The sequence below is a fragment of the Chiroxiphia lanceolata genome, chromosome 2, assembly GCF_009829145.1.
Source record: "Chiroxiphia lanceolata isolate bChiLan1 chromosome 2, bChiLan1.pri, whole genome shotgun sequence".
NCBI classification, from domain to species: domain Eukaryota; kingdom Metazoa; phylum Chordata; class Aves; order Passeriformes; family Pipridae; genus Chiroxiphia; species Chiroxiphia lanceolata.
Genome location: NC_045638.1, coordinates 35,202,042 through 35,226,064, shown reverse-complemented (window position 1 = coordinate 35,226,064; position 24,023 = coordinate 35,202,042). Strand labels below are relative to the sequence as shown.

Genomic DNA, 24,023 nt, shown 5'->3' with positions numbered 1-24,023 from the left:
AGACTTTTCCACTGGTGTCAAAGCCTAGGTTGGTCTCGTTAGTAAAGACTGAAGCATAGAAGGCACTGGGTACTCAGCATTTTCTGTACCATTTGTGTCATCAAGCTCCCTGCCTCATTCAGCAGCAGATCCATGTCTTCCTTAGTTTTACTGTTTTAGGTACCTGTGGATTCTTTCTTATTGCCTTTCACATCCCTTAACAGGTTCAACTCCATGTTGGTCTTGACTTTCCTAACCCTGTCCCTGCAAGGTCAACCAGATGCCACCTCTTGTGTTCTTCCTTTTCATATCTGATTTCTAATAGGAGCTCCTTGCCCATCCATGCAGGCCACCTGCCATCTTTGCTTGGTTTTTTTCCTTCACTGTTTTCCTGTTATTCATAAAAAACTCTAGGAAAGGCCAAGCCATGATGATGAAAGGAAAGACCAGCAAGTGACACTTTTTAAAGTGATTGAACAAGAATGAGAATTTTAAAATGTCAGAGGTGCTTGAGAAATACTCCCCATAGCTTTTCCCATGCGTAGAAGAAGGGTCCAGAGAGTACAGTAGAGATCTTTACACATGCACTTTGTAGCTAGTTAAAACACAGAATCAGGTTGTTCTGTCAGAACAGTGGGCTGCACTGTCTCAAGTTAACTCAACTGATTTGTCAGGGGGTGATGAGACTCACTATTTTAGATAAATGGGTCACACTTCCCTTTATCCCACTCATTCAAAGCACACTGAAATTGTTCCTTGTTAATGCTAAAAATTACAAGGGATCATTGCTGTAAAAAAAGATGTAATCCCTGTTATTTTGTGGGGCTTTATATAGAGTCTGTTACCAAGGCCATGAGTAAGTAAGCAACACTAAATGAAAGTTACTCACAGGCTATTAATTGTTTTGGTTCTAAGTGAAGAAAAAAGTAAACTGAGACAATTTGCTTTGCTGAACTATGCGGTGATCAAAGACTCATTTAACACACCAATGAAATAATAGAAAGGGGAATAAAAAGAGAGGAAGGAAGCTGAGGAAAGTCAGTGAGGGTGCTGGAGGTTGCAGCTGGCAAGTGCAGCCACCCAAGAGCTGCTGCTATGGGTGGAGGAGCTGGCAGAGGGCCAAGGGCTGTTTGTGTGGTTTTGATGCAAAATGAAGTCAAAAGGACTTCTTTTAATTCACTTGCATTACTTGCATTGTCCTCATCATCTGTGTGCCTTGCTAAGAATTTTCTCTGCTGGCAGTCATCATCAGAAGCCCCGGCTGCTGATTTTCAGCTCACCATCACCCTTTGCTTTCCCTGTTCCCGCATGAAGTTGCACTATCAGGATGGATCTTGTTTGCTCAGACCAAACATGCCAACATTGCACTGTGTGTGAGCCCTGAAAAGGGGATACATTGTGACAATGCTCTGTCCTTGTCCTCTTGGGAGCAATGACCAACAGGATATGGGCAAGTTAATCAACCACACTCCTGTAGGCAGGTGGGCAGAAAAAGTCCTGGGGAAGAACAGATCCCGTGGCTCACAGGCAGCTTTCCAGTTCATTGACTGGGCTCATGAAAAAAATCAAACCAGGTAATTAGAGATGGCTTTCAGTAAGCAGAACCTGAGGCAAGTGGCTGGGCCAGTGTCTGCCTGCCCGGGGGGGAGGTGGGAAGTGCCTAGGCCCTCTGTCCCTCAAGTGCCAAATCTAATGTTTCTCTCAGCAGTATCAAAAATAGTTTGACAGTGCATCAGCTTTATGCAAGCAGTTTTTTTGACCCAGATGTTGCTTTTTTTTCTTATTACCCAAGACCTCAGCCTTAGGTTTGGGTTCAAAAGTCATAAAAAGAGAAATTTTGTTTGACTTCAAGAGGCCCTCAGTATCTGAAAAAGAAGTTGAGACTGGTGGGAGGAATGATTACTTCTGGTTCCAAAATAATTGGTAGAAGGAAATGGTGAGTGAAAATGCACTGTTGTCACTTAAGAATTAGACCTTACTTTAGAAGAAGTGTCTCAAAATCAGAATAATTATAGTCCAGAGGGTATTTTAGATATCTTTTCTTTTTTATATTATTTTTCCACACCCGTTTCCTCCAAAGAATGGACTGCCTTAGGAAGTCTGTAGTCCAGGGTGTTTTATCTGTATGAAAAGCAGACAGGGACAAATTCAGCTCCATCACACTCATGTGTTCTGTAAGGAAAGACGAGATACATTTTTTGGAAGGAAAATGTGTTTTTTAACCTAAACAGGGACATATGGGAGTTGCCATGTCCTGGGGAACCAAAGGATTTGGGATCTTTGCCTTTGTTTGTGTATCTCACTGACTTTTGTGATGCTGACTGTGGAAACTGTGAGCAATTTCAGCTTTCCATTATCTATCACCTATGACCTAGTTTAGAATTTCACTCTTGTGTTGCTTGTTATTCTAGTTCCAGGAATTAATGCCTCCCTGGAGGAACTTGATCAAAGAGCGGGCTAGACAGTTAACAGAATGCTGTATGTATGTCAGACAGTCGTGCTAGGGTTTCCAAGAATGAGTGAGATTTGAGTGGGTCTTCCTGGGACAAGCAATGGATAAGATAGTGAAAGTAGCCAACCAAAGAAAAATTAATAGCCAGATACAAAAGTGATATCACATTACCTAGCCGGAGACTTTGAATATGCGAAAAGCTGAAAGGGTCTCATCTGACAAACAGTACTGTTGGATTAAAAAGGATTGTAAACATAAAGCTCTGTGAGGAATGAAAACAAGCCTAGAAAGAAATCCTGACAGCAATTCTGGGTGTATTCCCAGCCATGATCCAGCTTCCTACCTAGTACCATGTGTTGCTGACAAAGCTTCTACTCTCCCTACTTGAGACACTGGAAGCAAAATGTAGTCCAGGGGAAAAATATCTTTACTGTGCAGGTGACTGAGCACTGGAACAGATTGCTCAGAGAGGTTGTGGACTCACCCTCACTGGAGATATTCAAGAATCCTCTGGGTGGAATCCTGTGCCGTGTGCTCTAGGATGACCCTGCTTGAGCAGGGAGGTTGGACCAGATGCTCCCCTGTGGTCCCTTCCAACGCTCTAGACCCATTCTGTGATTCTGTGATTGATTCTGTTATTCTATGCGGTCATAACTATGCACAGCAACCTGGTGCTTGTTTGGATCAGGTCTTTGGTCACTTCTGACTGATACAGCTTTGAGAAGATAAAGATATCAAGAGTAATACTCATATTCTGAGGAATTAATTTTTATAGGGTTTTTTTGTTTTGTTTTGTTACGTAGTATAAAGAAGGTCCTGCACTTCTGATCTATCTGTAGCTAGATATCTGTTAACTTTTTATTTCCTGCAGTCATTTCCTCCAGTTCCTTCCAGCCTCTGGTATAGTGATCAAACAGTAAATCCAGAAATTACGATTACTCATGTGTTCATAGTCTGTTGTGTCACTTCAACCATGAGACTCATCTTTCAAGCGTGTTCAATGATCATCATACTGGGCAACCTTGTGGCTTCTCAAGCACAATCTTTTGGTAAGTTTAAATCCCCAGATATTTATTTAAGAAATTGATATATTAGCCAGTAATATTTCTGTGTGTACTTTACCTCATGTGTTACAATATGCAGTACTTTTTTGATGAAAACAATGAACAAAAAAAAATTCATATCCAGCAGAAATGAAAGTGGATTCTTAAGAAAAAAAAATATAATAGTAGATTTCTATGGAGGTTTTCTAATTAAAAATGAAGGCAGATCTTGCTAAACTTGTGTTTGTTCTTTAAGCATGACTACTTACTTTCTAAGACATATATTATAACAGTGCAGATTTCATCCAAGAAAGATTAGCCTTCACGTTCAACAAACATTGGATAAATCACACTCCAGGTAAGACTTCCATGATTAGTACCCTTAAAGAATGAACACTATGGGAAAATACCAACAATATCTTATTCCTGAGAAAGTATCAAGATAAAAGTATTATTAGACAGCAAAATTGATAAAGACATTAAAGACCAGTCATTTTGCTACCTAAGATCTCTACTTCATGTATTTGTCTGCAATGCCACTAATTATAGCTTACCAAAGGCAAATGGATTGTTACACGAATCTGACATACAGCCCAACACATACATCAATAATCTAATCTCCACTCTTTTTAATTCATTGCAAATTCTCTGTCACTCATTTTATAAGGAAAAAGAAGTACTTTAAAGTTATAAATTCATCAGCCTATAAATCAGTGCTCTGTTCCACCATATGTATAGTAAGTACCATTTTCAACAATACTGCATCACCTGATTTTTCAGGGTTAATTGCTCCTGTGGGTCACTAGTTGTCCTGTGAGGGGATGTGACTTCCCTGCCCTGAGATGGTAATCACCTACAGCCATGCTGTACTGATGGCAGGGCTATGTGGAACACAATTTGAAAATTGCAGTTGTGATGCTTATATGATGCAAAATTTCATAATGCTTAGCAAAGGTAAGCGATCTTCTGGAAAAAAAAACCGAAACAAACCACTCAGTTTGATGGACTCTAAGATTATGTCTCAAAATGTATATAAAGAATTCTCCCTTTCTGTCTTATTACTGTTCTTGGAAAGAGATTTTCTATTCAGACTCTGTCCTGTGCATTCAATTCAGCAGCCATGTTCACGATGAGTTGCACTTCTGCCTAAATTTGTTCCTGTTAAAAAAATGAAACTGTTCTTCATAGATCAGTAGTGTTGAGAGTAAATAAAGACTATAAGTTCAGATCTGGGTCTTATTCTCCAGTAGTTTCTGTACAGTGTGCTGTAATATGCAGAAGTTCAACACGTGGTTACTTATCAGGTTTCATCAGTGTAAGGAAATCAAAAGTGGTTTTTCTTCTTTGTTATGTATCAATGAGGTTGCAACTGTTCCAATACATGCATGTTCCATTCTGTTATCTTTGCAGATTGACATTCTGCCTTTCCTTTTTCTTTTTTTTTTTTTTTAATCTATTCCATGACATTAAGCCTTTTTACATGTTTCCCTTCAATAGCATTTTTTCTCAGTAATAAACTTTCAAAAGTGGCTTGGAGGTGGAATGTACTTGCTCATACCCTTGCTTATGGCTGCATCTGCATAATTTGATGCTTAAGGAAATTTTTTTCCCCTGTAGAAGTGCTTTCTCCACACACCACCATGGTATTTTCCATGCTTCTCTGTCCTGAGACGAATTAGGTGCCCAGCAGTGCCAGTGAGGTTAAAGTCTTGTGCATAACCTTACCAATCCCTGTCTGGTTTTATGGAAGAGGTAGACTTGGATAATTCTCTCTGAAGCTCTTGCTCCAGGGCACCAGTATGTGTCCTACAGCACTGCAACATATTGTATACCAACTAGACCAGCAGGTCATGGTCAGACAGAAAGTTGCTGCCACAATTTTTTAGCCCAGTGATTCCTTATTTATAATATTTTTGACCTTTTCACCTATCCATTATCATAATAGAAAGAATAATTATAAATGTGTTGCTCTGTTGTATTTTGTGCCTCTAGGATCATAATTAGAAGAAGACCTTAAATAATTGCAACTACTGTGGAAGATCTGGCACATTTGCTGAGAATGATCCATGATGTTGCAGCTGAATTCATAAAATTTCCATAACAAATAAAGGGAGAGAAACAGTCCCCTCTGTTCTCTTTCCTTTAACAGAAGACAGGAATGATTTTGCAGGCAGAAGAATAGGTGTATAGTTACTGAAAAGGAAACATCACCGGAAGGAAAATCCATACATATCCTCAGAAGATTTGGTGTCCATCTAATCCAAACTTTAAAAACCTCACTTAGACTATGCACCTTTTCTTGTTGAAATGTGAATTATGCAACATTTACACATTATAATTTGAAACAATGCAAAAAATAATGCATGTAAATATTTACTGTAAATTTACACAGAACACAACCCATACTGCATTCGAAAAGGCTATAAACCCCATGAAATTAGGATGCACAGTAGAAAATTGTGACAAAGTCTTTAACAATAAAAAATTGGTAAGATTCTGTCCTACATACCTAGTTAATTACTTTGAGACTGATTTCTGATGAAGTCCTTAAAAACTAGAGCACAGGAAAGAATATTTATAGAGAATATGTATAAAGAATATGTATATATCACCAGATAGTTTATTACAATTTCTCTTTATTTCAATTAACTATTTCTATTTATTGTTAAAAAATTTAATATTGCATTACCTTCTATTTTAGTGCATAAATAAGTGCAGTTTGGGGAGTTTATATTTATGTGTTAAAATCACAACATTTTAATTCATAATATGTAGGTATTTTTAGCAGAAAAATATTCTGATCCTAGAAAGATTTATATATGTTTTTAAGCTGATGCACACTGACTAATCCTGCTGAAGTCAAGTGGACTACTCAGAGGTTATAAAGTTAAGTCCATGAATAAATCTCTGCAGGACTGGACCCAAACCAATATTCTTTGTCATCCGAAACATGTTCGTTACCAAACCCAATCTTTTTCTCTCCTTTCTTCTCTTCTGTTAATGGTATTTTGTATTTAGACTATAAACTCCTTTTTCCCTCTTCCTTCCTTTTTTCTATGCCTGTACAGCCCTTGTGACCAATTGAATACCTCAGAGTGATTATGATGGAAAGAGACTTTTTACAAGGGCATGTAGTGACAGGACAAGGGGGAATGGCTTTAAATAACAGAGAGTAGGTTAAGATTAGATATTCGGAAAAAATTCTTTACTATGAGGATGGTGAGGCACTGGAACAGGTTGCCCAGAGAGGTTGTGGATGTACCATCCCTACAAGTGTTTAACGTCGAGCTGGATGAAGCTCTCAGCAACCTGGTCTAGTGGAAGGTGTTCCTGTCCATGGCAGGGGGGTTGAAGCTAAATGATCTTTAAGGTCCCTTTCAATCCAGGCTACGTGAAGATTCTATGATTCCATGATTCCATGGTTAGAGCTGCTTTTCTTAGCAAATTGTACAAGATCCCCCAAAACCTTTACTGATATTAGATGTCTTCAAACATCTACTTTTCACCAGTGAAGTAGTCTCTTTTCTTTACATTTGCCTTCAGTCTACAGATGCTAGCAGCTCTACAGTAGATACCAGCAGCTTGACACCACTGAGCAACATGAGGCCAGTCTTATATATAAACCCAACCTTCACCATTTGCTGACCACTAGAAATCAATTCAAGATGATTTTTCACATCCTGGGCCAACAGCTGCAACCTCACAACTGGAGAGCAATAGGATGAACTCTGGTTGTTGAGCTCACTCTCCAAATAATGAAAAATTCACTGCTGTGTTTTTCAGTGGGGCTGCCCAAGTCCAAGTGAGAGTTTGGAGCTGACACTGTTCATCTGATAAGAGTCCTAGCACATCTTAGATTAGTTGGCTACACCCAAGATGGGACTCTCAGACATCCACTCTTTTTGCTGTCCTGTAGGTGAGACAGCCTTCCCCTCAGTTCAGCACATAGGATATTTCAATTATTTTCACAAAGTGCAGGAAGATGAGTGTGCACAGTTCTTTGCAGAGATGTTAAGCCACCTTCTGAGAATAAACTGAAGAACGTTGCTTGGGTTTGATTTAAAAAAATTCTTCAAAACCTTGCCCTACAAACAGAATTTTGCTTTCTGTCATCATGCCAAACTATTGTACACATAGAAACAGCATTGGAATTAATTTTGAATTTAATTATCCTTGAAAATATATAATTAAGAAAGCAAGTACTCTTCCTGGATTAATTTTCATAATTGAAGTATGATCATTAGCAATTCTTTCTCAAAGCGAAAATATCTGCAATCAGACTAATTATTAAAAAGTAGAAAGTACATATTTTGTTGCTTCTAGAGGGAATTGAAAGGATTTGGTCTAAATTCATAAAAATTATCTCAGGACAGTACAGTATTCTCCATTCACTTACATTTATATTTATATTTATACTTATATTTATATTTATATTTATATTTATACTTATATTTATATTTATACTTATATTTATATTTATATTTATATTTATATTTATATTTATATTTATATTTATATTTATATTTATAGTATTTATATTTACAGTATTTATATTTATATTTATTGTATTTATATTTGGTTTTAAAATGTCAATTTTACTTAGAGATGGAGAACACGTAATTATACATTCAAATATATATTAAATATATGTTTATCTACCTTTAGAGAAAATATGTCCAAGAAGTCATATGGATTTCAGTTACACTATACATATTGCGGAGCACAACTATGTAGTCCATAAAAGTTAAGAAGTATTAGTGTAATTGCAGACCAAGAATCCACTGTTAGACACTCCAGCATCATATTTCTTGGTGGCTTTAGTTAAAGAAAAAATCATCTCTTAGACCTGTAGACGGACTTACAAAGAGATTGAGAACTTAGGAAACAAGAGATACGTGGGTAGTCTGTTGTAACAGAGGTAGAAATGTCTGAATAAACTCCATTTTACTATACTTTTTGAGGGTCTTAACTTCTATTTTTGTCTCTGTTTGTAATAGTACTGACACACAAGATTTTCTGTTTGAGAAAACAATACAGAACAAGCCTGCAGGCATTAGTTAGGAGCTGGAGGAGTTAGTTTCAAGTCTTTCTTTTGAATAAGAGCAGAATCCTTTTTACCAGAGCTCCATGAATCACATAGCAGAAACCTGCAGCTACATCTACCCATGATCTCCTGGACTTCTGTCGTAACCATCTTGAATAATTTTGACAAAACAATGTAGTACAACACAAATACACCCACACAAAAATGTTCTGACTAACTTTAATTAGTCATAAAATATCTAGACACAGAGATATAGGCGTAAAAATAGGCAAAATTCTTACTTGAACTCACATGCCTTTCTCACATTCTTAATATCAATTATGGAGCAAAAGATAGCAACCCTGAGAATTGTTATGTGTGATTCCCATGAAAGAATCAGAACAACTGGATGTGATGAAAAGCTCATAAGAAACAATTTAAAATTTTTCCACCGCAAACCTCTTCAAAAGTCCAGAGTGGCATAAAATGTAAACAGCAATCAAAACTAAAATCCTATATTTTCCTCCTAGGCAGGAATATTCCAGCAAAGGTTTTTAGTGATAGACACTTCATGGCTAGAGACAGCAGTCTGCAGTTTTTTCCTTCAAGTGGTTTCTTGCTGGTATTCAAGATAAATTTTCTCTATCTTTTTCATTAAATTAAATACAATTTCACATCTTCTAGAATACAAAATAAATAATCTGTCCTCCTCCTTAGTATAGAATGGATTTCTAATCCTTCTGCCTTCTTAGTTTCTCCATTTCTTCAATGCCAGGTTCTATCTTCGATGAAATCCTGATGGACATGGAATTAAAATACCCTAGCAAGAACTGTAACAAGGAAATGATCACGAGAGGAAATAATATCTGTGTATAGTCAAAAAACATTAAATGATCATGCTTGTATTTAAGGTGGAATTAGCCGGAACCACATAGATCAAATATGTAATACCCCTACTTGTGCTGATCTGCTCCAGATTCCTGTGGCTCTTGACTGGTTTGGACCAATGGTGTCAGTTCCTTATTTCTTAAAGCAAACGTTTGAGAGTTTACAGAGAGGTTCCATATAGCATTAGTTCCCAAATAGTTTTCCTTAGTAGGCATTATGGGGGTAAGCTGACCTTAAGGCATAGGCCCTGCATATATGCCCTGTATAGGCCCTGTATAGGCATTGCATACACGTGGCCCAGTATACATCTTTGGGCCAAGGGACCATGGGGCCAAATCTTTCCCTGGTGTTGCTGTGCAGGCTTTCATTTTGCTATTTTGAAATTGCAATTTCAGTCTCTCTTGGTTATTTTACTATTTCCTTGTATTTTAGAAGTTCTTATATCTTCTTATTTTATGATCACCTGGGACTACTGCATACATATCTTTGAAATACTGGTTGCCTATAAATATCAAGGGATGCTTTCCATACTTACTCCTGAAACCATATTCTCTGTCATTTTCCTGGGCAGGTCTGGAAGATGCCATCAAGACCAAAATAATAAATTTCAATAATGAGAAGATGCAGATCACATGGGCAGCAAGAGAGCTTTTTCTCAATGAGAATGTGTCATTTTCTTACACGTGAGTATTGTCAATGCCTATTCTTCTCTTTTTAAGGGTTTGCTTTGGAAGGCTGAAATATCTAAGTCTATTCGAGTCTTCTGTGAACTGAAAAGGGTTTTAACATTTCTTAATATCCAGCATGAAACCTGTTTATATTCCCAAACTGTTACAGAAGTGTACAAATCAATAAGCCTGGTGAGTAGCCTGTCACCACAGGTATTATGTGAAAGATTTGTCTCTCTTCTGCCATTGTGCTAAATGCTAATGCTAATTACAGTATTGAGAGTGGGTTTTCCACATATATGTGTATATTTTCTTTATTAACTGACATAATTAATGACTAAAAGAATTTTAATATTTTGGTTAAAGTCAGTCATAATGCTTGATCTTTTCTTATTGGGTAGTATATGTGAAAGAACTTTTTGCGGTACATTTTTGGAAACAGAATCACAAAAGTATCTGTTTGAGCAAGTAATTCTCTTATTAGAAAACAACAGCATGAAGGAAACTTGATTATTTCAGACTGCATCAAAGCCTAGGGCTAGAATTTCAATAAGTTTTGAGTGATGAATTCCCTCACACAGCTGTGAAATCTGTCATTTCAAGAAATTCCATGCTCAGATTTCCCTTGGTAGGAATGTTTGGGGAAAAAAAAAAGAAGGAAGAAAAATTAATAACAGTAACAAAAATTAATTGAATTGACAGGTGCTAATTGATAAGTTTTCCATTTACCAATACTATTTCATTTATAGATTTGATGAAGGCAAGCACAAAGTTTGGAAGCCATGTCCCACGTATTTATTGGATCAAGATTATAATTTTGGGTGTCTTTTTAAGACAGAAGGACCCACCCTTGCCATCTCTATTAGGAACAGCAACGGAAGTGAAGAGCTTTTTTCTAAAAAACTAAAATCTGATTTTTATAGTAAGTATATAAAGTCACAACTACTTTGGTAATCCCAGCACCCTCACTGATTCTCCAGTTGTCTGAGTTTGAGAATAAATCAGTTATATTAACAGATAAAATGTTATTTGTGTGTGTGTCAAAACTGAACTATACTTATTTCACGCTGACTTTTTTCCCTTGCTGTCACCAGTAGTTACAGTGTGCAGCTGAAGCTAAGTGAGATAGCACAGGACAGTCAGATTTGTCACGAAATACAATTTCAAAATCAGAAAAAAAATACAAAAAAAAAAGTAGGTGTACTTTGTCTAGTGCAGGCCTGCTTGGTAATCGCATCGGGAAAATTAATAAAAGTTTATAGTTTTTTTGTCTTAGTGCTGACTGTTAGAATTATGATCTTTCTCATATTTTCAACCTTTTGTTATTTTGTCATCTTCCATGCAATATGAGGCAGCAAAGTACTACTTATCAAAGCTGCTGTCACAAAACCCTCATCAGATATCAACAGAAATTAGTTGAGGGGCTCTGGTACAGAGTAAAAGGGGCATCCTACTACTAGCAGAGAGATGATATTCCTCTTTCTGTTAAATATTTCCTACCCCCAAATACATATTTCATGTCTAGTGTGAGATTAGTTTATCAAAATCTTCTGGAATTTCACATATTTACAGCATTTAAAGTGGAAGGATTTTTTCCTAATACAAATCTCGTAGAAAATATACAATGAAGAATTATCTGGGAAAAAAAATGTATTCCAAATTGATTATAATGTTTCAGCAAAAGAGATTAAACAAAAATCTGTCAAGGCATTGAATTTTGAGAATACTTTTGTATGTCATAATTCTAACAATATCTGCTAAATTTTGGAAAACTGCAGACTGATCCTCAGACTTTGGCTATTAAACACCCACTGATAATAAAATGAATTTCAAAAGGGTTAGGTAACAAAGAAAAAACATCAAGCACCAGACTAAAGTATTTAAATTAGGAGGACAGCATTTTCATAATACAAAAAGGGAACTAGGACTGAGAAAGCAGGTAGCAATCTTCTCACCCCTTCATTTCCCACTGCTAAAGATTAACCATCTGTGTAGTTCAAGCCATGGCATTGTCTTCTGACCACCTGAAAAGACTGATGGGTAGATTCAGTTGTGCACAGGTAGGAACCCAGCGCTTTTTGCAGATGCCCCACCATACCCCACAGAGCCTCCAGCAGCTGCACAGGTGTGTCTTGGAGTCTTTATGATATCGAATTTGTCACTTTGTTTCCAATGAAGAAGCCTTTTTCTTTCTCTAAATTACAGGGAGTATGAGGAGACTGGAGTCCTTTCTTAAGCGCTTGCAATAGGTTCCTGATATGAGATAGAAACCACCTTTAATGTGGCACCTTGAATGGTAAGCAGTGTTGTGGTGCCAGGCTCCACTCTGATGGTCAATAAGGAGATCAGCTACAGAAGCAAATCCAACAAGAAGAAAGTCCACCTTCTCCAATTACTATTCAGGGAAACTGAGACAAGGAAGGAACAACAATAATTTTAACTGGGAGGTGCTTCTTTTTCAGAGTTTATAGCAACATTTGTTTCTATTCTTCTTAGTAAAGCCCAATCCACCAGAAAATGTGACCTTCTTCTGGAAAGAGGACACAGTTACTGTGAGCTGTAATAAACCAGAGAGAGCTGTGAAGTGCTTGAGACTTGAGCTTCAATACAAAAGCACTTTTGACAAAGAGTGGCAAGTGAGTTGAATGCCCTGTTTTTAATCAACATTGGAAGGAGCTGGAATAGCATCTCCATAGAATGTGAAATAGAGTTGTTTTCAAATTGTTCTCCTGTCCTATATTTTTGAATAAGGCTGGTAGCAGAAAACATCTAGATTTTTAGGATCCTGGATTCCTGCAATGCCAGAAAAAAATTTACTTAATGAGCTATATCCAGTTGCTACCCAAAGAGCTAAGGACAATCTATGGGAAAGGTCTCACATTCAGAATAAAAGAGTATGGAAAGATAAAAGAAGAAAGCAGAGTAGAGAAAAGAGAGAAAAATAAGAAAAACTAATGAAATAGCGTGAAAAACCAAAATTACATGGGATTTTTATTTATTTTAAAATTAGCTGCTAAGTATTTCAAAATATTATTTCATCAACTTAAATCTTTCAATTTTCAAATGTAACTTGTAAATATTTTGTGGATCGAAGTTTCTTTGTATTTTGTAAAAATGCAGATGTAACACAGTGCACGACGTAATGGTTGTTCTGACTTTCAACTCAATATCATACAAAGTGGAATAGATACGAATAGTAAAAAGTTAATCAAGAAACAGAATTCCTTGAAATGCAGAGAAGTCAACATTCAGTTCTGAGGTTTTGGGTTGGTTTATCCCTTGTGTTGTGGTCATGACTGAGTGTAGCATTCTGAAGCACTGCCTTGAAAATCAGAATTAACAACAATACACCTTCCTTCTCAGTCCAGAACTTCCAGATGTTGCCGTGTTGGAGATCAAGGCTTTGATTCAAGGAAATGCTATTCTTTCCGGGTCAGACTGAAGAGGCTAGTACCCCACTGCAACGTAGTTAATTACAGCAGTGACTGGGAAGCAGAAACATTTTGGAAGAATGGCACGTTATTAGGTAACAGCTTATATATATATACATATATGTGTGTGTGTGTGTGTGTGTGTGTGTGTGTGTATGTGTATACACACACATATATATACACACACCACACACACATTGTTGCCGTGGGATTTATGGTGCTGAAAAAAATCTCCCGGAGCAGTTAATTAGGGGTGAGATAAGAAAGGGTTTATTTTGCCAAGGCTAAAGATGTTACAAGACGCGCTCCCAGCCGTGCCTGAGATGTTACATTTTATAATACCATCCATCCAATCCCAGATGTGTCCACCCTGTGGCCTTTACTCTGGACTGCTCCGGGGTCCAGCCTCTGAGAAATGGGTCTGGGGGTTTTGGGGACCCTCTCTTCATCCCATCTTCACAATCATCAGAGCACAAAGGGTACATAGTAACCCAGTTTTTGACCGTGTTCTGTGGTTTTAGGCCCTGATATGCTGTTCTGCCAACAATCTAGGCCTTGCCTTGACAAAAGACTAAACATTTCTACTGGATTCCGGGCTATGAGTGATATAGGGAGCATAGAATGGGGTAAGAGGGTTAAGGAATGTGTAAATAAGGGTGCTAGAGGGAAAGGGAAAAGGGAGGGAGTGAGGGATGCTGCTTTTAGAATCTACTTCCACTACTTATAAAACTTACAAGTATTAGAAAAATAAAAACCATTAAGGGCTTAAGGTATCACATACACACACACACACACACACATATATATACACACACACGTATACATATATAGTCTAACTGCAAAAGGGAAAGGGAAGACCGCAAAAGATGCTGGGAACACACAGCGAATGAATGTTGCACAATTGTGCTCCATCTTCTGTTATCAAAGAAAGTTCATGTGGATATCTAATTGCCCATGTTTAACTCTGTCCCTTTTGTTCCTGATGGCCCATAAAGCAATCAATTTATGTCATAATCAGCAAAGTTAAGAATAGTCTTATTATTTGTGTTACAAGAGTGTCTAGGGTCCCTCAGTAACAGTGATGTGATACATGGGGGTTCTGTGAATGTGGGTGTTGTGGGGGGTCAACAAACCTGAACCCTAAGAAAATCCTTGATGTCCCATTTTTGAATGCAGTTTATTTTGAAAGTATATCCAGTTGGACTACTGGACCAGAGGTCACAGAAGTCTGATGGATGGATCAAAACAGGGATGATGGGGAAAAAGAGAATAAAGGGAAGTAAAGCCAGTATGAGAACTGCTTTCCCACTAGACAGATACATCTGAGTGTGATTGATTTCAATTAGATCTTTGATGAAACAGTTTTTCTACTGACTACCAAAACTAAACCCCAGATTTGCTGTAGTAAAGACCACACACCGTACTAACACATTTGTATTATATCAGCTGGCACAAAATGCTACCCACTAGCCTTTATCACAATTATGAGACACTCAGATGTCCAGTGTACCAAGATCTGAGTTCTCTAAAATGCAATGGGCTATTAGATCACTTGAAGAAAATCTATGTATGCAAAGCTGGGATGAAATCCAGGAGCATTTGTATGTGTACCCTGTGCAGTAGTGGCCACAGTGCTGACCTCCACCACGCAAATTGTGAGCCTACAAACATGTCCTCAGATGTGTCTGGCAATTGCCCCCAAGGAAACACAGAGGACCATGTCTTCCTATACACCTCTGAGAGGTGACCACATATCAGCCCTACCTGAACCATTTGACCAGAGGCCGCCAGCAGGTACCTGCAAGGAAGGAAAGCACAGAGGAGACAGACTAGTGGTTCAGGGACTCTGGGTGCCCCTGGATCAGAAGTGACATTGACACTTGCCCCTTCACTGGGGCAAGTTATTATTGACTCCGAATCTAACATCAGAGCAAGCCACGGACAAAGATGGGCTCAAGAAATTTCATAAACTCTGAAAACCTTACTTAGGGGTCACAACCTGACTTGTGGTTTCCTGGCAAGCTGAACAGGGGAGGTAGATGGAACAGGCTAAGCAGTTGCTTCTATATGAATAACCACTTAGTTTTTAGAGTATTTATGTGGAGACCAGAAGGTTAATAGTAGGAGGCAGAGTTTTGAGGTTGCATTGCAAAAGATTCAAGTAGAATACTTGGCATGCAGAAAAATGCACAAATGCATTTTTTTTTTTTTGGTACCTGCATATTAGATATTGTCCTGCCACTACTTACTTTCTGGGTATTAGCTCTTATGGTTTCCTGGCACTTTGTTTGCTGGAGTTGTTTGTTTGGTTTCTGTTGGGAGATAAGACATAAGGTTTCATGTAAAATAGCATTTGTTTCATGTAAAATAGCATTTGCAGTTTTAGGGATCATAAGTAGATGTATGCAATACAGATCTTAGCACAAAATTGCTTTATCGCTGTCAATGCAGTATGATGAAGATGAGAAGAAATACTTGATTCATTCATAATGCATCTACCCTTCCTATAAGCCCACTCCTTCGTCCTGTCCAGGTCAATTTAGATAAATAAAAGTACAGTTTTCTTTTGTTGAAAGGTTTGGGGGAGTATAGGTTTTCTTTTCGGTATCAATTGAACAAGTAAACTTCTTTTATTTGTTCTTAAAAACTTTTCTGTGTTTTTTTTTTCTCTTTAAAGAAAAATTAACATTCTAGCATGATTAGGAACATTAAAGCAAAAAACAATTTTTTGACATACTGTTTTTGTGATTATTCTTAGATTCATGTGATGATGATAGAACATCTCAGTCAAACACAGTAATTGTTTCAAGTTGTTTGCTGGCAGTACTTTTGATGATGATTATTCTCCTGATTCTTCTATGTAAATGGCAGAGGTAAATATGGTTTTGTTGGTTACTACTAACTAACTAGCTATCATTCAGGATCAAGTCTTAGCAATCAAAATTCCTATTGGATAAATGAAATTGTGGAGATGTAAAATTCAGTAGCTTAATTACTCCTTGAGGAATAATGCATCCTGGCCTTCCAAACACCAAGGCCTTTCATTTTCAAAACCAAAACAATTCTGGTAAAAGACAATGTTTCAGGTTATAATTCTGTCTCTTCCACTTAAATACTTTTCTACTTTTTTAGAAATATAGTTAAACCCTGAGAAGTTAATTGTTTTAGTTACTTCTTCTGAAAAGACATTCTTTTGTGAATCTTCATCAAACTCAATGTCTGTTTGCAGAAGGATAAAGTAAGCTTGAGTGCATTCAACTTTATTGAGACAATATCAATATTTGGATTTGCAACTGAATGATGCTGTTCATGTTTAGAATTTTCAATTAAAAAAACCCAACAAACTACCAAACAACAAATGAAACTTGTGAAGGCCTCAGATTTTGGCTTTTTTTAGGGGGAAAAAAAGGTTAAATATGCAGTATTTTCAGAGACGAAAATATTTGGGACTCTGATCACCTTTTTAGATCATAAATTGCATTTTTTCTCCTATGCTTCTGTGTTTCAAATTTACATTGGTGTCCTCTGAGTCAACCAATACAGCTGGTTGCTGCACCATCTTCCCTGTCTAGTGCATAGAGCAGAATGGCACTTGCTGACTAGCTGGAAGTTTGTATTAAGTCCAGATTTTACTAGAGTGGGGTTGGGTCAAAAATTTATTAGAAAAAGTACCTTTAGCCTCATGGTGTTATCATACTGTTATAACTGCTTTTTTACTTTAGAACACATTTTAAAGAAATCAAGACTAGAGTACTCTCATGTAAAATATATTTGTGGGTACAGAACTGCGTTGAAGTGGATTTTTGTATGAATGGCTATGTTATAATGAAACATCAATTTGTATTTTTCTTTACTTTTTGCAGGCTTCAGATGTCAGTCATGCCTGCTATACCAGATCCAAAATACATATTTGCTGATCTCTTAAATGATCATAATGGAAACCTCCAGGTAAGCATCACCTTCTTAGCAGGGCTGTAAACTCTATAGTGTTGAGAATAATTTAAAAGTAGCTACCGATTTTTGCCCTGTCACAGGCACAAGCACTCTGACCCAAGACAAAAGCCCTAAAGTCCTTCCCCTCGAGCAGTATCACCAAGAGGATTCACAGAGCAAATACCAGGACTCGTATAATCGATGTAGTGCTGCTTCGGCACTGTGAAAAGACACTTGTTATAAAAGACAGAATCTGCTGGAGAAGAATTTACAGTTGTCCAGAGGCACAATATCCACTGTGATGACATTGTGGTGTTTGTATCCATTCCTGCACATGATATGTCAGGGAGTTTGCTTCAGCCTGGTCTTACCCTTTGTGTTTGTGAAGTGCTGACAGAGTGATGGCTGAGCCAGTGAGTGCTGACCTGGTGGTGGCACTTCATGCTTTTGGAGGCATCAGTCACAGTAGGAAGCATCCTTTCTTAGCCATAGAGATGCATAGTCACCAAACTATTAGAAACAGAATGGCTAACAGATGAATAGATTACAGTTTTTGGTTTTGCTTTCTTAATGTTTCTCATGAGTCCCTGACATCACCTATGTGGTGTAGTTTTCTGTATTAGCTGTTTTAGTGTTTATCTTAATTACTCCTACATTTCCTCTGAGGAGAAACAGGTCAAATATCTACATTGACAAACCCAATGACAGTATCAAAGAGCAGTAAAGATAACAAGCTGAAAACTTTTTTATATGGTATCTTTACACAAAAACTGAAAAAGAAAGGTACAGATTCAAATTAATACTGAAGCTTTAATACAGATATGCTATGTTGCCTAAATCTCCATGTAAACTCAGTCTTAATTTAGATTAAGTCAGGGCTTGGGTCAAAGAATGCATAAGTCTGTCAAGGAGGTAGCACCAGATATTTCACACATTCAGATTTTTGAAAGGCCCTGACTAAATACAAATATCTATTTAACGTGGTCTTGAGATTAAGTGGAATTTGTATGCAGTTCTGTCTGTTTTATTTCCATTCTGTCTTTCTTCCATCCTACTATCTGATGTCCTGCTTGTCTATATTGCTTCCTCTTCATCTTCTCCGTTGTGGCTTATCCTGGAAAGATACCACTATGAAAGGAAAATCAGTGTCTTACAACCAGGTTTCTTTTGATTGATATCTCATCTCTGCCAACACCAATATTTTAATTTTCCTAGGAATGGCTAGACAAAGCTGATCATGTGGTGCTTCAAACCAAGCTAGAATATGAAGAGCCAGAGTGCATCACTGAGGCAGAAAGCCAACAAGAAGATGAAAAGAACAGTGGCAAACAGGGGCCTTTGGAAAAAATCTTCACTTTTTCAGGAATGGCTGAAAATAGTGACCTCAAAGCAGCTCAGATTACCTGCCTGATACCAGCATCCAACACTATAGCTTCTTTTGCTGGCTTCCATATTTTAATGAATGATGACATGTATGTGACTTTATAAAATCTGTACAATGAAGAAGGTGTTAGAAAATTACATAAAAGATCCTGTTGAGTTTAGGGGAGTGACTGAATAGAAAAGATCATTATGATAAGATTCACTTCAACAAAGGCACTGGGCTGTGTTATCTCTTTTTGGATCTGTACTTTCCCAACAATTGTGATAACTTGGGCAGACTCAATGTTTGAAACAAACTCCTGATAATTAATAGAGCTAGGATTGTTTTTCTAATTGGGGTTTATCTCTAAGAATAAACTGAGCCTTATTTTCCTCTATGGACAGGAGAGGACAAGAGGTCCTCCATAATATATGTCAGTAGAGCTGATACTTAGTCCTCATGCTTATGGAATGTAGAGCAGTGCAAACTAGACTCTTGTTCTTCCCAAATGAAGAGGGAAAATGAAGAGATTTTGCTGTCTCACAAAGACCAGACCATAGACTGTGCTTTTTCACAGTGATAGGGTACTGCTTTGCAAGCCTTCCTTAGACTAGAGGTTCTTGCTCTTGTAAACTGCTTCTCCCAGTGTGTAACTTTGCACTGCATAGCATGCCTTCAAGATTTTATGAGGAAGCAATAAGGTCCATGTCTAGGAACAGAAGAGCGAGGATGTACAGGATTGAATCATATTTTATCCTGCAAGTAGTGCTGCAAGTAACATCCCATAGAACAGGACAGGACTTCAAGTGCCTCATCTAAAGGTCAGGTCCTCTGTGTCTTACAGTCTTTGTACAGTCAGCATCTTATAGTCTTTATTTTAGAGCTGAGGTTCATTTTTAACAGTGTTTATGTTTAAAAGAGTAGCATTTATTTCAAACTGGGGTTTGGTGCAAGCAGCAGCTGTAGAACCAAATTAGGATTTACTCATATTGCTTACGCTAGATTCTTGGTTTTCTTTAGAAAGTTTTTGCTTTGTTTTGGTTTGGTTTGGTTTTTTTAACAAAAAGTTTTAAAAAACAGATTTAGAACAGTGTCCTAAAATTTTCTAAACATACCATATTTTAGAGTATGTTTAATCTTAAATTTAATATGTAATATACTAAGGAATTAGAACTCAGAAATAAAAAAATCTTGTCTATTCTGATTTTTCTCGTATCACTTATGTTACATGCTATTTGAAAGCAAATTTTGTAAAAAAATGTCAGTGTTAAAAGTATGTATGATCTGCATAAAGTATTGCAGACATACTGTGATTATGTGTTGAATTAGCTCCAATAACTGCATATCAGTTATTTATTAAATGACTATCAGTTGACTAATCTTTGACAATTGCATACTTTCACTATGCATGCACACTAATTTATAGTGCAACTTGGAAATTTCACATCAGAAGAATACAGTGATTGATAAAGTGTTTTTAATTCAGTACTTTAAAAACTTAAATTTCAGATCTTTTTGAGAATAGGAAATAGTAATATGGATGATTGTTTCAAAATCTGTTTCTAGGTGCTCCAGTTTCCTGTACAAGGAAAAATACATAAATTTTCTGTCCAATAACTGGAAAACTTAATCGGGAGGATAGTTTAGTCATATTGCCCAATATTTTCTTGACGTTGCCTCAGATTTGGCTGCTCACTGAGAAGATTAACATGTTAACAGGGGATTTCCCATAATTACAAGAACAATTTTGACTTGTCCTCTCTAAAACTGATGTATGCAAATTTTGGAGGTTTGTTTGTACACCCCGCACTTCTGAAAACTTTTCTGAAAGGTAAGTGTGCAAAGTTTCAGTAGCAATGTAAGAATGCATTGAATTTTAAGCTAATTCAAGCTACATAAAATTTGATACGCAGAATCTATCTCAGCTCAGTTCTTATATGATATAAATTGCCATTATTGCATAAGAACCAGATACAGTGAATTACAACAGACAAGAACCTGCTCCAGTAACAATTATATGAATAAATAAGGAAGTAAAGCCCTGAATATATTGCTTAGTTACTTCCTCTTCAAACCATACATAATATATGGTTGTCTGCAGAGCTGGCTAGATGCCTTAATTGAACCACTTTCAATTGAGCAAATACTTGTCTGTCTGAATTCAAAATGTTTTAGTATATTTTCCTGAAATTTTATTGTGTAAAAAAAAAAAGGGTAATGTTGGATTGTTCTGTTTAAGTAGCATTTCTGAATTGTAATGTTAAAGCCATGTAAGTTTTTTAGTACAGACTATTATGTTTTACAAACAGAAATGTGCATGTATACAACCTTATTTACATTGTACATAAAAAAATAGAAATAAAACAAATAAAACACCCAAATATCTCAAATATTTATTCAAAAAATTATTTGAAAAATGTCCCATCTGAAAAAAATAAAAGGAATTATATACATTTAAAACAAAGTACTTTTTTTCTCCTCAAAAAAAGTGAGAAGGAGGCTACACAATAACTCTCACATCTTCCTTCTTATTTATTCAAAAGTTGTCATGTTCTTCAAAGGCATGACTCCATCAGATGCTACATCTTGTTTCCTAATTATATCGCACAGAAAGGGAGCCACTGTGTGTCATATGGTAGTACAGACTACTTGAACTCTATTTTCTCAACAGCAGAACTAACATACTGTATATTTCTTCCTCATGCAATTTTACCAGTATTGGGCCAATTTAGGTTGATAGATTGAACATCTCTACTGTTTGGTTTGCTTTTGATGTCTGATTTTCAGTGAAAAGAAGAATAGGAGGAAATCACATTTTTGTTAAAACAAGTAACAGAACTTACTAAAGCAAGTCTTGTACCTTCTACTTTCCTCTTTTTTTTGTTTGTGTTTGTTTGGTTTTTGTCTGCTTTTTAAAATTACAGTAGGGTTTTTAAATTTATTTGGAAATATGCTTTGCACAATTATCAAGTGCATAATTTTGAGCAGAAAATGGTTAGTTCTTTTGCAATGAACCTAGAATTTTCTTACAGTGTACTTACAAAAGCTTTCAAAACCATTTCTGCCTTTTTGTTGGTGACTTACATTTTTACACTCACTAAAGTCAGACAAGCAAAATATAGTTAATTTTGCTTTTTCCTTTTTCTGCAAACAACATGAGCTTCTAAGATGAAACTGGAGAGCCACACTTATTGCATGCTTGAAAAACTGGACTAGATAAAATGTTTTGGTTTTTTTTGGAAAAGCCACACAGGTCTAAATTTGTCAAAATACCAATGGCAAACAGTCAGCATTTTCCATGGGAAAAGATGATGTGACCCCAACTGACCTTTTGTCACTGACTATCTAAGTAGAGATCTGTCACTGAATAACCTAGTGGCTGAAAAACCAGTATTGTGCAATAAGAGAAGAAATGCAATAATAACTCCCCCTCTCCTGGAAATTTTTTGTAACCCTTATGATTTGAGAGCTGGTTTAGTGTCATCTGCAGGTCTTGCTTCTGCTTGGTTTCTTGCCAGCAATTACCTGGCACAAGGTTTTGTGGATGGGAAATAGAAGGTGTACACTCACCCTGAGCAATAACTGGTTCCTGCATCCACTTTTGCCATATGACAAGCTTGGAGAGGAGCCCCTAACTTGCAACGTGAGAAGTTGCATCTCTTTGGGGTTTCTCTCTCCTCCTTCCTGTGTGTGTCAGAGTCAGGGAAGCAGGTGAAGGCCGAGCAGCCCAGCTGCCCAGCTGGGAAAGCTCTGTCACAGGCTGCAGACAAAGGAGGTTGTGTCCCCTTCCCTTACTGTGAAATAATGCAATTTCTTTTTCAAATTGCAATCCCTTGGATTAGTGATGGGTTTCATGTTTACCTACTCTGTGTCTGGGGCTTCTGACTTCCTAGTATTAGAGGATAATTGTGAAAAAGAAACGATAGGCACCATATTAAAAAAAAAATCCCTGTATATATCTAGACAGGCTGAAAATGTTAACAGAAGATGGGCCAAGGAATATCTTTATATTTCTGAAGTATGGTTTCTGCTGTGCCTTTTGCAACTGGACGTGCCTATCTCATATTGACCTTTTTAGCCACCAATGCACTTGTAACCAACGCTTCCCAAATCTTCATTTGCGAAGCCTAGCCATGATGAATATTATAATTATACAGAATAAAAGAGGTACAGATGTTAGCTCATGACTGTTTTGCTTTGTTCCTTTCTGTTTTCTTTCTATCAATATGCTCAGGTATCACCACTTTTTGATAAATGTTCTCCTGTTCTATATTGGTCTGCAAAAGACTTCTCTTAAAAAGTAGCAGTTATCACTGTGTTCCCGGAAGGTTATTAAAGGGAAGAACACACTCAGTTTTGGCTTTTTGATAAGAAAACAAGATGGGTAGATAAATTGTAGGCAGTAGATTTTGTAAGGTCTACAGATAGAACGAGCTATATTCTAACACTAACTCTCTGCACTTCTACAAAATTATATAAATAAGAGGAAGCATATCAGTACAATCCCCTTAAAGTATGAGATATTCCTAAAACAATTAAGAAATGCCATAGTATATACCTCTTAACTAGGAAGGACCTTAAAGTCATCAATACTAACACAGAGAGGTACATGTATTACCTATCCTGCTGTATCTTGGCACAGACAGCTCTGCTTTGTCCTGTGACTCTTTAATGAAAGGAAGTTGATGGGAAAAGCTTCAATCCCCTTTTTGGTGGGCATCTCCATCTCTGGGCTGTGATGTGATATATCCTCTCTGACCCAGCCAGCCTGGAAGAGGGGTTTTTATGTGAAAGAGCTGAGCTTCCAAAGAAGGGTGAGAACAGCATACACGAATGTACCATGGTTTTTAATGAACACAGGAGGTCCTTCTAACTAAAAAGAAGAGCTGGGGGGGAGGGGGCTGATTTCTACATACCCTGTGAATTCTCTAAATGCAGAGCTATAAGGTTAAGCAGGGAGAGAGACAGGGGAGGTGACCTCACTCTGGTACAATGACGGGATTTATAGATATTTTTGGTCAACAATAACAGGTATAGATATAGATATATATAAAATATAGATATTTTTGGTCAACAAGGTTTTCCACCTGAAATTCTTAAAGGGTGGATTTTCAAGTATTCTACCTCAATTTAAATGCATTCATAGAGGCAGTGGGACAACACAGCCACTCACCAGGTCATACAGGCATTGCCCAGCATCGCTCAGATATCCAAAAGAAACACAGACCAGGACAGCAGAACCA

General features: G+C 37.1%; 1 protein-coding gene across 5 annotated transcripts in view; it reads left to right on the top strand.

Moving 5' to 3' along the window:
* Positions 1-1,461: 1,461 nt before the first annotated feature.
* Positions 1,462-24,023, top strand: part of CRLF2 (cytokine receptor like factor 2) — a 37,662-nt gene continuing 15,100 nt past the window's right edge. The window contains exons 1-10 of one of the 5 annotated variants that reach the window (XM_032679516.1): positions 1,462-1,553; positions 1,772-1,915; positions 3,385-3,480; positions 9,957-10,068; positions 10,803-10,975; positions 12,550-12,689; positions 13,417-13,579; positions 16,243-16,357; positions 17,348-17,432; positions 18,633-20,150. In XM_032679516.1, the coding sequence (XP_032535407.1) occupies positions 3,405-3,480; positions 9,957-10,068; positions 10,803-10,975; positions 12,550-12,689; positions 13,417-13,579; positions 16,243-16,357; positions 17,348-17,432; positions 18,633-18,905 (1,137 nt within the window). In that variant the 5' untranslated portion in view covers positions 1,462-1,553; positions 1,772-1,915; positions 3,385-3,404 and the 3' untranslated portion in view covers positions 18,906-20,150. Of the gene's footprint in view, positions 1,554-1,771; positions 1,916-3,302; positions 3,481-9,956; positions 10,069-10,802; positions 10,976-12,549; positions 12,690-13,416; positions 13,580-16,242; positions 16,358-17,347; positions 17,433-17,518; positions 17,569-18,632; positions 20,151-24,023 lie in introns of those variants that run through there. The other 4 variants (XM_032679514.1, XM_032679517.1, XM_032679518.1 and 1 more) reach the window with 4 other exon arrangements.